The sequence below is a fragment of the Papio anubis genome, chromosome 14, assembly GCF_008728515.1.
Source record: "Papio anubis isolate 15944 chromosome 14, Panubis1.0, whole genome shotgun sequence".
NCBI classification, from domain to species: Eukaryota; Metazoa; Chordata; class Mammalia; order Primates; family Cercopithecidae; genus Papio; species Papio anubis.
Genome location: NC_044989.1, coordinates 1,051,627 through 1,066,979, shown reverse-complemented (window position 1 = coordinate 1,066,979; position 15,353 = coordinate 1,051,627). Strand labels below are relative to the sequence as shown.

General features: G+C 45.2%; 1 protein-coding gene across 1 annotated transcript in view; it reads right to left on the bottom strand.

Moving 5' to 3' along the window:
• Positions 1-15,353, bottom strand: part of SNTG2 (syntrophin gamma 2) — a 368,413-nt gene that overhangs the window by 234,919 nt on the left and 118,141 nt on the right. The window contains exon 2 of the mRNA XM_009183595.4: positions 13,107-13,244. Coding sequence (XP_009181859.2) covers positions 13,107-13,244 — 138 coding nt within the window. The remainder of the gene's footprint in view (positions 1-13,106; positions 13,245-15,353) is intronic.

Genomic DNA, 15,353 nt, shown 5'->3' with positions numbered 1-15,353 from the left:
GGCTGAGTGGAATCAGCCAGGCACAGAAAGACACATACCACACGGTCTCTCCTGCACGTGGAATCTAAGAATGCTGAACGCAGAAGCAGAGAGCAGAACTGTGGTTACCAGGGGTTTCGGGGTCGGGGGCGGCGTGGAGACGCAGGCCAAAGGGTGCAACGTTTCAGCTGTAAGGTGAACAAGTTCTGCGGCTCCAATGGAAAGCATGGTGACTATGGTTAATAATACCGTATTTCCCTGAAATCTGCTAAGAGAATAAACCTTATGTGTCCTCACCACAAAAAACGAAGGTAACCGTAAGAGGTGATATACGTGTTAATTAGCTTGCTTGTAGTGTGCATTTCATTATATGCCCATGAGAACATACCCTGCACACCTTAAGCATGTATAATTTGTATTAGTTACAGCTCAATAAAGCTGAATAAATAAATGCCATTGTGTGGACAGTGCGTTTCCAAGGGTATCCTCTACAGAGGAGGGACAGGGAGTTACTCCTGCATGTGGGAAGCACACGGTTTTCCTCGTCAACACGAGGACCGTTGACTTTGCAGGCCAGAATGCATCTCACGGTGAGCGTGAACTGCAGAACACAGCGGGGGTTCATTCCCTCCCTCAGTAGATGGTAAATTCTGCAGTGTTCATGGCCCAGTGAGAGAGTGGGGAGAAAGGCGTCCGTCCACCTACTAGCTGCTCCTCTGTGTGGCACAGTAAACAGCCTCACGCTTCTAAGAACTTTTCTGTGCTACGGAAGACGAGCACATTGAATTATCTATGTCATAGTAACTGGAGGCCTCTCTGTATGGAATTTCTGAAAATGCTCTATAACATTTTAAAATTTTAGCTGTTAATGTAAGCATTTGAAACTCATGCAAGCAAGCAAGTACAAGATGAGAGAAAACACATTTTGAGAAGAAACAAGTTAGTTTCTGCCTCGATAGACTGCCAAAGAATGACATTTTAAAGCTGTCATTTGACTCACTTATACATGTCAGGAACATATCCTGAAATATCCTAAAATATCCTTGATATTTCAAAGGAAACATCAAGAAACTGATCACCTGTGGTAAAATCTGGACTAATAACAAGATAGGCAAGAAAAAATTACAACTTGAACAACCAACATAAACATTTGTTTACTAGAACTTGAGGAGCTTGTTCTTTATGATTTTAGCTAAGCCGAAATAATATTCATTTCATATCAGCTTTGTGCAGTCTCCTGAAATGTTCCTTTCTGTATACGTTTGAACCAGCCATTTAGGTATTTAGGTCCCTAAATCTCTCTAAAATCAAGTTTCTGCATCTGGAAAGTGAGAGCTGTACTGTGAGCCCTAACAGGAAGTGCTGGGAATGGGACCATGTCCCCCTAAAATCCATGTTGAAGTCCTGACCCCCAGTGTGACTGCACTGGAGGTAGGGCCTGTAGGAAGTAACTAAGGTCAGATGAGGTCATTCAAGGGGGCCCTATCTGATAGGGTTGGTGTCCTTAATGGAACAGGAAAAGACAGCAGATACAGCGCTCTCTCTCTCTTTCTTTTTCCTCTTTTTCTCTCTCTCTCTTGTTCTTTCTCTCCCCACCCCCACCTCACTGTCTCTACCATGTGAGGACACACCTATAAGGCTGCCGCCTGCAAACCAGGAAGCCGGCCCTTGCCAGTAACTGTACCATGTGAGGACACACACATAAGGCCTTCGCCTGCAGTCCAGGAAGCCGGCCCTTGCCAGTAACCAAACCCACAGCACCTTGGTGTTGGACTTCCACCTCCCAGAACGGTGAGAAGGGAGTCCCTGCTGCCCAAGTCAGCCCACCTGTGGTTCCTTGTTACCGTGGAGTCCAAGCTGCCTCGACAGGAGTCAAGGACGATCACTGTGGAAAGCACCTTATAGACCATCAGATTTAACAAAACTACCAAGGTGGTTAGTTCTCTCCATGAAAAATTGTTGTTTTAAAACCACCTCATGGCCGGGCGCGGTGGCTCAAGCCTGTAATCCCAGCACTTTGGGAGGCCGAGACGGGCGGATCACGAGGTCAGGAGATCGAGACCATCCTGGCTAACACGGTGAAACCCCGTCTCTACTAAAAAATACAAAAAAACTAGCCAGGCGAGGTGGCAGCGCCTGTAGTCCCAGCTACTCGGGAGGCTGAGGCAGGATAATGGCGTAAACCCAGGAGGCGGAGCTTGCAGTGAGCTGAGATCTGGCCACTGCGCTCCAGCCTGGGTGACACAGCGAGACTCCGTCTCAAAACAAAACAAAACAAAACAAAACAAAACAAAAACCACCTCATTCAAACACCAAGGACTTCAGTGTGCTAAAGTTGAGAGAAAAGGCTCAGCCAATTTGTGCTTCCACACTTTTATAAATGACCATTATATAATTATGAAGCCCCTAACATCTTAACATTAGCATATATAGGAACTTTAATTTTCAAACCAAGATTTATAAAACTTACTGGATGATAAAAAGTAAATGGGAAAACTTCTGCAGCTTCTAATGGAACTTTTCACACAGCAGTCTGGCTGAACTTATTCTGCCTCCTGCGTCCTAATTATTTTATGACCCCAGAGTCAATCCAGAGCTGATCACTTTAATTTAAGGTTCTGGGTAGCATTTTCATAGTGCTCTGTTAACTGATATCTAGACAAACTAATGCCATCAAAAAGCATTTCTAATGCAACCAAAACAGTCCGCTGTTTCATTCCTCTCCTAATACATACCCCTTAAAGCCAAGGACCCACAAGCAGGTATGGATCGTAAGCTGCCCCAAGGCTCATTATAAATCTAATTTATGGCCTGACTCCCCTATTCCATGCATTCGCCCATAATCACGGCCTCCTCACTTCCCACATTCAGGGACTGCAGGGACTCACCAAAGGAACAAATTCTGAATAGAATCAAATGTATCATAAAACCTCTACAGAACTGAGGTTGAAATCTAAGGTAATTGTTCAATAAATTATTTTCCAATTCAATCCTGCTTTTCTTTTCACAAACATATCAGATAAAAGCTTTCATAAAATACTATTCTGCATTTTCTCATTTAATCTCAAACTATGTTATGACATTTAATTTATGTTCACATCTTGGTAGCAGCATCATTATATCAATAATAGGACATAGCTATCTCCACATTATCTTCTGACCACATATTTTAAGAAGGAGCAGTTTTCTATAACACAGATAACTTAACAATTATACATTTCTCATCAAAAAAATGGTTTGGGGGTATGTAAGATCAGATTTCTCATTCTGGTCTTCTAAAACATTGTTCTTCAAGTTATTACTGAATTACATGTATGAATGGGCCTCACAATTCTACTTCAGATATTTAAACTGTGGACTTAACACTAAATTTAAATTTGTTATGGCTGCAAACTCATGTTCAGATGTGAATACTGCAATTTCCAGAAATATTTCAATCATTTCTACAAGTAAAATGCTGTATTGTGGTCACCAGCCAGGGTCCTACTCCCAGGTTTGTTCAGCTCAAAACCCTTCTTGTGGCGAGGACAGGATGACCTGGGGCGTTAATCCCCCTGCTCTCTCCCCAGGTCCTCGTCAATCCCCTTCCCTTCCCTGGTGGTCTTACTCCTCACACAGGCCTGGCCTCACTCTTGTAAGAAGAGAAGGGAGATGTGGAAAAGGCCACGGACCTAGAAAATAAGGTTTTTTTGTTTTTTTTTTTTCTCTATAATTGAAGGGTTTGAAAGTTAAACTTTAAAAATTAGAAATTTACAGAAAAACAATTCTGAAGTATTCTATTTCACACCCACACATGAAAGAAACTTTCAAAAATACTCATAGTTTTCAGAAAACAATGTGCTAACAGACTTCACCCTGAGGCTATGTGATAGGGTGTTGAGTCACGAGGCATTGTTTCTTCCACAGAGTTGGACATTCCCTTTGCTTTAGGAAACGCTCTGTAAGGCATCCTTCAGAATGGGGTATTGAATCTCTCTCTACTTTTTAAAAATAATTCACTCAAATAAAATTTCCTAAATAGACTGCGGGTGCCTGGATTTGCCATCTGAAGTAAGTAAACTATTTCTCAGTGTCTGGATGCAATGATTTCAAACTAAGAAGAGTTATTTGAAAACTCTTGTGCATATTTGCCTAATTTGGATGTTAAATCCTTATTAGAAGGATTTCAATATCCTGGAATTAGAGTTTTGAAAAGTGCATGATAACTCCTAAATTTTAAAAATTCAGTGATTCCATAGTATTCCACCTTCTTGAGGAGTTGGATCTGGCTTCTCACACCTAAAGCTCTGAGTATGAGTTTCGTCAGGTCTGAGCACAGGCCAGGAATGACAAAGGCTGTCCTTGGCGGGCATCATGGGGGAGCGGCCCCCCAGCCCCGACCTGATGCCAGGACAATACACTGGGGTCTCTGGGAGCCACAGACAGGAACCAGGCTCCCGGCCGCCATGACCTTATGACGTTTGCATACTGGCCTTGAAGTCTCTGGTCCATCCGGAGCCTCTGCCTCGATCCCTGACGGGGTACAGGAGGAACCTGAAGACGCTCTTCTCCTCTGAATTAGCTTCCAGGGCTTTTCCATCCTTAGCTCTCCTCCCCCAGCCCCTGTGCTGATGGGCCTGGCCCTCCAGGGGAGCTCTCCCAAGTGGTCCAGGGAACTGGGGCTGGCAGCTTTCCTGGTCAGCCTGGCCTGCACTATCAGGGCAGGTGATGAGGAGCAGGGGTGTCCGTCCACGTCAGCTGCCTCTCACCCGCCAGCTTCACACCTGGCAGCACTGCTCCTGCCAGTCAACTGGGCACCCACCACGATTAGTCATGGATGCAAATGGGCTTGTCATTGCCCTTCGACTTCGCTCTTCACAACCATAACACAGAGCAGACACGAGCAGGGCTCTTCACAACTTCACAACCGTAACACAGAGCAGACACGAGCAGGGCAGGAGACGGGCCCCAGCCCCAGGACATCAGGCGACCAGCAGGTGGTGGTCAGGTGGTTGTTACACTTTCTCTCTAAAATGATAACTGGGCACAGCCAGTACCAGGAAAAGGCAGTCTCCAGGTAGATAGAAAACACCGAAAGCTGGTGATCAGCAGCTTCCCAATAAGATCTCAGGAGCTGGGCAGTGGCCTCAAGCACAAGCGCTTCAAGACAAAAGGTTGGTATTTAACTGGTCTATGACTTTCCTCTGGATGGACTGAACTGGTGAGGAAACAATGCCTCAAGTGAACATGTGCATAGCCCAAGGAAACACACGGTGTGTGCGGCCCCTCAAATGCTGGCCGGCCTCTGCACAACGCCTCAAGTGAACATGTGCACAGCCCCAGGAAACACACGGTACGTGCAGCTCCCCTCAAATGCTGGCCAGCCCTGTACATGCAGACAACCTGCCCCCAAGGAAGAATCAGGGAAAGGGGCTGCAAACCTTGGAACCATGTCAATGGAGAAAACCCCAAGTCAAGGGCTGGACGGGGCTCTTGGTCTCTCAAGTCACCCACTGGCTGTCTTACAAGTGTCCTTCACTTCCTTTCATTCCTGCTCTAAAACTTTTTAATAAACTTTCACTCCTGCTCTAAAACTGGCCTCAGTTTCTCCCTCTGCCTTAAACCTCTTTCTGCTCCTCAACACAATTCTTTCCTCCAAGGAAGCAAGAATCGAGTTTGCTGCAGACCCTTGTGGATTCACAGCTGGTAACAAGAACTCACCACATATGAGCCCCAAATTAACTTCTAGAGAATGTACACATCATTGCAGTTAGGCTTATTAAAATAAATATGTTGGCAATATTGAAAATCTAAATTTTTCTTGCAGGGACTTACACCCAACTAAGAATGTGCAGAAAACTTATCAATCAACTTTGGACAGTTCATGCAACAACTCACAGTCCTTAAAGGGATGGACTAAGTAGATCTACATGCAGCAGGTTTTTTTTTTTTTTTTTTTTTTTTTTTTGAGACTGAGTCTGGCTCTGTCGCCCAGGCTGGAGTGCAGTGGCCGGATCTCAGCTCACTGCAAGCTCCACCTCCCGGGTTTACGCCATTCTCCTGCCTCAGCCTCCGGAGTAGCTGGGACCACAGGCGCCCGCCACCTCGCCCGGCTAGTTTTTTGTATTTTTTAGTAGAGACGGGGTTTCACCGTGTTAGCCAGGATGGTCTCGATCTCCTGACCTTGTGATCCGCCTGTCTCGGCCTCCCAAAGTGCTGGGATTACAGGCTTGAGCCACCGCGCCCGGCTACATGCAGCAGGTTTTATCTTCATGCATTGTAGATCCATTTAAAAAGCATAATGTTTGCAAAATGAGCACCTAATGGCATTCCATTTATCTACAATTGAAAAACACACAAAAAATATGTTGTCTGTGGAAAAATGCGTATGAAGGAAGAATTTAAAAATGTAAATGGAACAGTCGGTAGGAGCATCAGTACCGAAGGGCCGGTGAGGAGGCAGTCAGGCTTCAGCTGTGGAGGCATACTTCACTCTTCAAAACATAGACAGAGCCAAAGCAATCTAATGCTATGTCGGCATATAATAAATATTAATAATAATTGCATGGGGTTCTGTTTGCTCACTTCAAATTTTTTAGGTTTGAAAAATTATATACTTAAAAAATGTTTAGCAGATTATGCAACTGTCTTTGCCGTTAGATTTTAGTTATTGAAAGTTCTGTTTGAGTGACCACTTTCTATTTGATTTCTTTATAAAGTGTGCTGCTGCGTGCACACACCCTCATACACGAACATATGTAAACTATTATTATTTTTTTTTTGAGACAGAGTTTCACTCTGTCGCCCAGGCTGGAGTGCAATGGTGCAATCTCGGCTCACGGCAACCTCTACCTCTTGGGTTCAAGCGATTCTCCTGCCTCAGCCTCTTGAGTAGCTGAGATTACAGGGACCCGCCACCACGCCCAACTAATTTTTGTATTTTTAGTAGAGATGGGGTTTCACCATGTTGGTCAAGCTAGTCTCAAACTCCTGACCCTCGTGATCCTCCCACCTCAGCCTCCCAAAGTGTAAACTATTATTTTTAACTAAATCTTGGTGTAAACTTTTATAATGAATATGGCCAAACTGTTCATTATTTTAAGGTTTTCATATTCTTTCAACCAGAACTTTCCTTATTAAAGTGAACTGTATTCTGGGTACCATTAAATAACATTTTAACAAGTTAACTCAATAGTTTTGAAAACTAAGGTGAAGGTGAATTTTGCAAGAGTCAGCCACTATCCAAGTGATGACACATAAATTCTAGATGTTTTGCTGACGACTGCATTTTGTTAATTGTTTCGGAAGCCTTTTCAGCAAGACTGTCCACTTTTCTCCTGAAGGTATGAATTTCAAAGTCCTGGTTCATCCCTGCAGCCTTCGGCCCCGTACCCGTGAAATTTCACAAATCGCTTGCTTCCAAATTTACCTGCACTTCTCCCGGTACTTTGTGTCTTACAGTTTGTTTATGTTCCAGTCATACTGCCTCACCATGCCATCCTCCTCTGTGGAGACAAATCTTTTGGAAATAAATTCATCGAAGAAAAAGGCCGGGGCCATTTTAAACACAAGAGAAATCAATTTCAAACAAGAATGGATGCCTTGTAGAAGTTAGTGATTTTCGTAAGAAGGATATCCTCCCACTTAAAGCCAGCCAGGCAATCAGCAAGGACATCTGATTTACCCTGGGATAGAACATAATGAGAGAAGAATTCATATTGCAGTTTGACTATGGACACACTCTAATGAGCTTATATGATTCGTCCACCGGTGGGCGAGTCACCGACAAATGAAAGCTCCGAATGCAGTTGTTTTGCTTTCTGTTTTCTAGTTTCTAGGAACAGTAGCCAATTCTTCTTATGCAGTATTCCATTTGTAAACATGCGTGTTTGCCCTACACTGATGAGCTCTGTGGAGGACAGGCCGAGGTGTCTCGCAGACCTTCCTCTAATGGACTAATGAGAGCTCACAGGCCCTGAGCAGGACCTGGTGCCGGGCGGAGTGGGATCTGACCCAACCAAGAGAGACCGGTGAGGCGATGCACACAGGCGTCAGAGCTGACTCAGCATGAAGAAGCACAGAGACTGGTTTTCAGAAACTGTAAAGAAATACATTTTGTGTTGGGATCTGAGAAAAATGGAAGAGTTAACAAACTAATAAATGTTTGTCAATAAAGTTATCAACAGAAAAAATATATAATGCTGATAAAGTGTCAGATTAGCTTAAAAGGATTGCTACTAAATTACTTGTATTTTGGCTGAATTATAAAATATTGTAAGGGGAATTGGTCATTTGTCTAAATTTAAGGACATAAAATAATAAAGATTAAGGTTAGAATAAAAAAAAAAGTAAAACGGAAGTGATGTCTACTCCTGATTTTGCACCCAAAGAATAAGAAGCAACTTGGGAAATACAGATATAAATTTAGATAAATTACTAAAGTAGTCATGAAATATTGACTTTATGAGAAACAAGTGTAGAATTTTGTATATTGTATATAGAATTTATCATAAACTCCTACATGTTTGCAAGTGTCATGATCCATTCAACAATCTGAGAGACTTTAAATTCTTCATTCCAAATTAAAGAATTTATCATAAACTCCTACATGTTTGCAAGTGTCATGATCCATTCAACAATCTGAGAGACTTTAAATTCTTCATTCCAAATTAAAATCACAGTTCTAAAATCACAGTTCAGAACTGTGATTTTAAATGTCACCTAACACTGTTTGTGTTGGCGCTGCTTGTGGTTGCCGGTTTCTTGTGCAGTCTTCACTAGTTTATCAGAGCGCATCCCTTAGATTGTAAATGAGCAGAGTTGTGCCCAGTGCTGTCTTAACTCTGTGGGTAACTTTGTAATATTAGAACCATACCTCCTTCTTCCTGAATCTTAATTTCCTACATAGTAAAATGAAGTAGTAAAATTTTCTAAAATACTTTCCAACTGTGAATCTACCATGACCTAACGTACCAAGTTTAATGTACAGCGTCCCACCACATTAATTCAAAGTACCAACATAGACGTATCAATTAAAAGAACATCTAATGCACAATGACAATTATAGAAAAATAAAGCAATCTAAACGGGAATTCTGAAAGGGAAGAGGAAGCCGGCTCTCCCCTCCTGAAAGCCCACACTGTCTCTGGGAGACGGAATCCTGAGACTCTTGGGCATCCACACTTCATGTCAATATAAAGGAACAGGAAGTAAAACAGTACATTGATTCAGATTCCATGCTGCAGGATACATGGGCAGAACTGTTGGCTTTGTTAAAGGTAAAACTAGTTTTGCTCTTTTCCTTCTATGGTCATCTATCACTAATGGATAATGTGGTTCTATTTTCAGCAGGTTCAAGAAAACAAAACACACATCTACCCGTTAATTTTGTCTTCTCCAATGTTCAGGTGAGAACACAAATGTAACCAGAGGTTTGGAGTTCAGTGGGAATGTTGGGGTAGCCTTCAGGAGACCCAAACTCCTTCCAAGCCCATCTGCAGAGCAGGTGCTGAAGTGAGAGTGAGCCTCCCACTGAAAACAGGGCTCAGAGCGTATAAGTTAACTATTAGTATTAGTTGCTATAAAGAAAAAAAAATCTGAAAATTAAAATGCCAGTCGGAACTGTACGTGCGAGTTCAGTGAGGACATTCAAAGTAACATGCAGACTCAGCAGGCGTCTTCTCCAGGACGCGGAGTCAGTGGCAGACACACCAGCAATCCTAGGGGCCGAATGAGCAGGCTACCAACCTCAGGGTCCCTTCAGGGTAAGAGCCTCAGCCTTAGGCTAAGTCATTGTACCAGGGGGCCTGTAGGGGTGTCTACTGCATCAGGATGTGGAGGTTTTAAGCGAATTACAATATGAAATATGCTTAGAAAAGTAACGGCATGTGGTAATAAAATAATTCATATTTGTAACTATTTTTACTAGTAATATTATCTAGGGTTTCGGATACGCTTGACTTTAATGCCTGTCTTGCGTACTCAATAAATCTATGCTGAGCTGAATCTGATGATGAATTTTTCATCTCCTGGGTTCCACGCAGGGACTCCATAGTCCATGAGATAAAAATCCCCCACTTAGGTTTCTCTGTGAATCAATTGTGCAATGATTAGGTCTTCCAGTTCTGCTCTTCAAAATTATTTTAAACGGAAAACAACTGTTCTCAGTCAGGTTCGCTGGGGGCCAACGTGGGAAACCCTCCCTGATGTGGACGAAAGGGTTGTCACCGGGCTCTGAGGCCGCCCGCGGTGCTCTGCTTCTAATTCTAGAAACAGCTGTGACCTTTGTTAAAAGTAGGCCTTCCCAATCTCCAAACACCTGATAACTTCTCATGGTAAAATGGCTTTATTTTCATAATCAACGGAAGGTGCAGGATTTCAGTTATCCCTCAAACTAATGGGGTTGATCCCAATATGATTTTCTGCCTGGGACAGAAACCCTGAAATTCTGTACCTAAAAGAAATCTGAGAGTCGCCTCAACCTGGGAGGCAGACGTTAGGGTGAGCCAAGGTTGCGCCTTTGCACTCCACCCTGGGTGACAGAGCGAGACCCCGTCTCAAAAAGCAAGAAGAAAAAAAATCTGACCTCAATTTCTGCGGTTATACTTTTCCCATAAACCCTTTCCCCTCAATTTTCCAGCCCAGGTATTTCCCCTCAATTATCCAGCCCAGGTGCGCATGTGTTTTCACAAACGTGTTCGCTTCATCTCTAAGGAGGAGGGTGTCACGTGGAAGCAGCAAAGATCACTGAGAAATGGACCAGGCACCTGAGTGTTCTGATGGCCCCGCTTCTCATAGAGCAGGGATCTTAACATTAGATCCACGGGCTTTTTAGGTGTCAATAATTCACCTAAAATTGTATAAAACTGTATGCGTAAGTCTACATGTATGAGCATATGCCCGTTTTTCTTAAGCAGTCTTTCATGTTCACCAATAACCTAACTTTTGGTAGAGAATCTGATGCTATGGACTTAAAATGTAATTTATTTTTTTCTAGCCAATACAGCATAAACACATTTAGTGTTTTTACTTTGAGATTTTCTATAAAAATCTCTACTAAACAGGGTAAGTTTAAAATGATTACAAAACCTTCCTACCTTCCTTGATTTTTTTCTTTGCTCAAGCCCACTCTTATTAGGTATTTAGAACAAGTGGAGGAAAAAACATAATGGTTAGTGATTAGACTACATAAAGGCAGACATGAGATTTATCTACACTTCGGGAAGAAAAAAGCCTCAGAACTGTGGGACTCTTGCATGAGCCCGTGAAGACCGACCATGGCTTCTGGAACACAGAGGCCAGGGTTAGAATGTCTGTCTCCTCCAAAGCTCACGTGGAAACTTACTACCCAGGGCAGTGGTGCTGGGGTGTGGGCTGTGGGAGGTGACCGAGCCATGAGGGCTGTGAGCTCATGAATGGGGTCAGGTGCCTTCACACAAAAGCTTGGCTGAAAAATCTCACCCCTTCCGCCTCCTGCCACACAAGGACACAGTGATCGTCCTCTCTGGAAGATGCAGCGTTCAAGGCGCCCTCTGGAAAGACAGCAGACCCTCACCAGACCGCCCAATCTGCGGGCACCTTGATCCTGTGCTCTGAGCCTCCAGAACTGTGAGCAATGCATTTCTGTTCTTTGTAAATTACCCAGCTCAGGTATTTTGTTACAGTAACTCAAACGGACAAAGACAGACTCAGTCCTGGAGGCAGTATGAAGAGGGCATATGTTGGGATGTGGTGCTGGGGCTGGGGTTCCAGGGAAGAGCAACCGAAAGGGGGACCCTGCCTCCCCATCCCAGAACCTTCGCCTCCTCGAGCCACAGGGGACATGTGGGGGAGCGGGAGGGTGGACTGGGTGCCAGCCACAGAAGGAGGGGCTCCAAACAGAAGGTGTGGGCCAGGATGCTCACAGGAGCACTTGTACACAATACACATCTACACCAGAATGGTTTACGGTGGGATCTTTGTGGACCTTCTCGGGAAACCCGTCACACTTTGCTAACATCTGCACCTCTTCGGAAACACTGATCACAGGAGAGTCGGGAGGGGGGACATGCCCACCTCATTTTATTTCCAAGGTAAAGGACAGGAGGACTGAGAAAACCAAATAAACACAGGGTCTCCTAAGCCTGTGCCCCCAGAAAGGGCCAGCCTAGAACATAGGAATGGAAATGGTTTGGGGAATATTTTCAAGAACACACTGAAAAGAACCTCTTTTCAACTACATGATTCTTGAACATCAGTTTTTGCAGCTAATGGATGTATTTAAAGGACAGCAACGAAAGGTCTCTGACTAAAGATGACACTACATATATCTAAAATTATTTACCCCTACTAGAAGGAAAATTAGGAACTGACAAAATGATTGCAGTTTCAATGCAGTATGTTTGATTTGCAGTAGTCCTCTTTCAAATAAAAGTTGCAAAAACAAAACAAAATCCCCAATAGTCACTATTCTGCCGCATCTGATAAACACATTTCTTACCCTTAAGGAAATTTCATCTGTCAGTTGGGAATATAATTGCAGCCAAGAAGGACCTTGTTTTAGCATCAAAATTCACATTTCCATCCATAGATGCACGGCGACCAAGGTGGCCCCAAATGCCGGAACACCCACCGCCTTGCCTTTCACGGCCATTGCAGACGGAAACCCTGGGGCTTCTGTGCTTCCGGCAAGCACCCCAGTCACCCTGTGGCTCCCTTCCGGTTTCCAGGGGGAACATTCCACATCTCACATGGGGGCATTCGGGGCTTTTTTTTTTTTTTAAGATGGAGTCTCGCTCTGTCGCCCAGGCTGAAGTGCCGTGGCGGGATCTCGGCTCACGGAAACCTCCGCCTCCCGGATTCAAGCAATTCTCCTGACTCAGCCTTCTGAAGAGCTGGGATTACAGGTACGCGCCAGGATTGGGGATATTTTTTACATAAGCTTTACATGGAAAATGTATTAGCAAATAAGAAAGTCAGGGAGAGAGTAAATAATCCAACCTTAAAAACTGTATTTTATTTTGTGACACAGTCAAAGCCAGTAGTTGTGGATATTTAAATAACAGGCAACAACTTTTGCTCAGCAATCATTCCTGAACCACACTTTTCAAAGACCCTTCATGGGGCTCCTCTGAAACACTCCGAGACTTCCCTGAAGTGGCGGCACTTACATTCCTGCCCTGGTGGCTTCCACCCACACAGACGACGTCTTGCTTCTGAATTGTCAGCACCTCTTTCGTCAGCTTCAGCCGGACGTCATAGGCATTTTCGGACTCTTCATCGTACAACAGAGCAACAGCGGTTTTCGTCTGTAGGGACAAAGTGGAAACACAAAGAATGGTGTGAGGGCAGGAGCCAGGGGTGGGGACGGGTGACGCAAGCCTCCTGCTCAAGACTCTTCCTAAAACGCACGTGTAGCGCTCACGTGTGCACAGGAGATCTGTGCTCGACCGATAAGGATTTGATTCATTTATGCAAAAAATAATAAAGTGTTGAATAATTGTTCCTGAGCAGTTTTTGTGGGATTTATATAAGGCGTGTTTTTAAAAGAAAATTAGCCCGGCATTTTTTTTTTTTTTAACTTGAAAGGTTTTATAGTATTTTAATCAATTTTTCCCACTTCCAAAAATATACATATTTTTTAGTTTAACTAAAGTTATTTGAATAAAAATGATAGTTTTTAAGATTCATAAAATATCTGTATGAAGGTTTGTTGGCCTGGAGTAGGAAAGGAACACACTGGGAATAACCACAGCCCAGGAGGAAGCGGCCTTCTCAGAAGCGAGCAGGTGGGTGTGGCCCAAGCTCCTGCAGGGGCTGCCACTGTGTTCTGGGAGCTGCGGAATGGGCCAGGCCTGTTGTTTCCGGACAGCAAGCAACACAGTTTGGAATTGCTGGGAAGTACTGATCAGGAGGGACGTGTAATTAGTCATAGAAGATAAACCTATCAGCTCTGTTAGCAGATGAAGGAGGCACAGTTCAGAAAGACCCCTTTGGGTCATTAGAAACGTCGCCTCCTCCTCAGGGAGAGTCAGGGAAAGCTGCCCTGGGGGATCCAGAGCAGACCACTGGCCAGGTACAGGGCTTGGGCATCCCACAGGATAGCGGTTATGCCCAGCCGCATGCCCAGTGCCTTGTCAGGACCCAGCCTCCAGAGTGCAGGAGCAGGGGCGAGAGCCAGGGCACTTAGTCCTCGCGCCACGTGGCAGGGGAGCGGGACAGGCACATCTGGAGGCCAGTGGCCCAGCAAGGAGGGCTGAGACCCCACCATCCTCACTGCCTAGAGCCCCGGTGCTGATCAACCCTCATATTCAGAGCCACACATGAGGGCAGAGCCTGGCCCACGGACAGGGAGGTCCCCGCGGGTGAAGGATGAGGCCCTGGCCACATAGAACCCTGCAGCTCCACAACTCAGCTGCTGTGAGAACCAAACAGGGGGTCCAAGGAGCCCCAGCACCTGCGTCTGCCCCAGAGATCTGGAGTTCACCAGGTGAGACCCAGGTTGAGCAAAAGGATTTTTAAAAACCAACTCATCAAACGCCTCTATTAAGTAGCACGGATGGGTAGGAAGGGTTTGCTGGGCTTGTTTCCACAGTGGAGGCCTCCTCAGCACTCACGGGAAACACAGACCGTCGCCGAGGGAAGCCGCCAACCAAGCCAGAATCTGCTCCTCCCAACATCCTCCGCTGATCCCCACGCACAGGAGAGTGTCAGGAGGGTTCCGAGTGGTTTCCTCTTGCTTTCAATCAACACAGCACAAAAAAGAGTGTGTGCCCCACTGCATTGCATCTGTTAATTTAACAACCACACATGCAGGACTGTGCTCGCACACACTGTCACACGTGACCATCTGGCCGGCAGCCCAGGGACCGGCCACTACAATCCACACCTCACCAGCATAAGTAAAACTGCACCCAGTGGAAACTCTAATGGTTTCTTCCCATCCCTGTGGACGCTGTGTGCTCCCACCCACTTCGCCGACCCCAGGGGGCTGTACACGGATGAGACTGCCAGACCAGGCGGCGCTGGAACTGGGAGTGCTGCTGCGGCTCTGGGAGCTCACGGGCCATCTGGGGATCCACCAGGTCTCTGTAAGGGGCAGTGCCTGTGGAGGCACCAAGGGCAGCTGGGAAGGAAGCCCAGTTATGGCTGGACCCAGGACCCCTGGCCCTTTGCAGCTTGACCCCTAGGCTTGCCTGACCGCGGGCTGAGCTCACTGGAGAGATGAAGAAATGCAGACGTGTCCCTAAGGGCAGGAAGACCTTCCTCAGTATTTTCCCCATGAGCGTGTGTAACGTGTAACTCTTATAAGTGAACACTGATTGGGAAAACAGAATTCTAGCTAACCAGCGTGAAACAGGATGAAATGTAAGTGCCTGCAGCTCCCTGCCTGACTTTGATGTGCGTTCTCACCACAC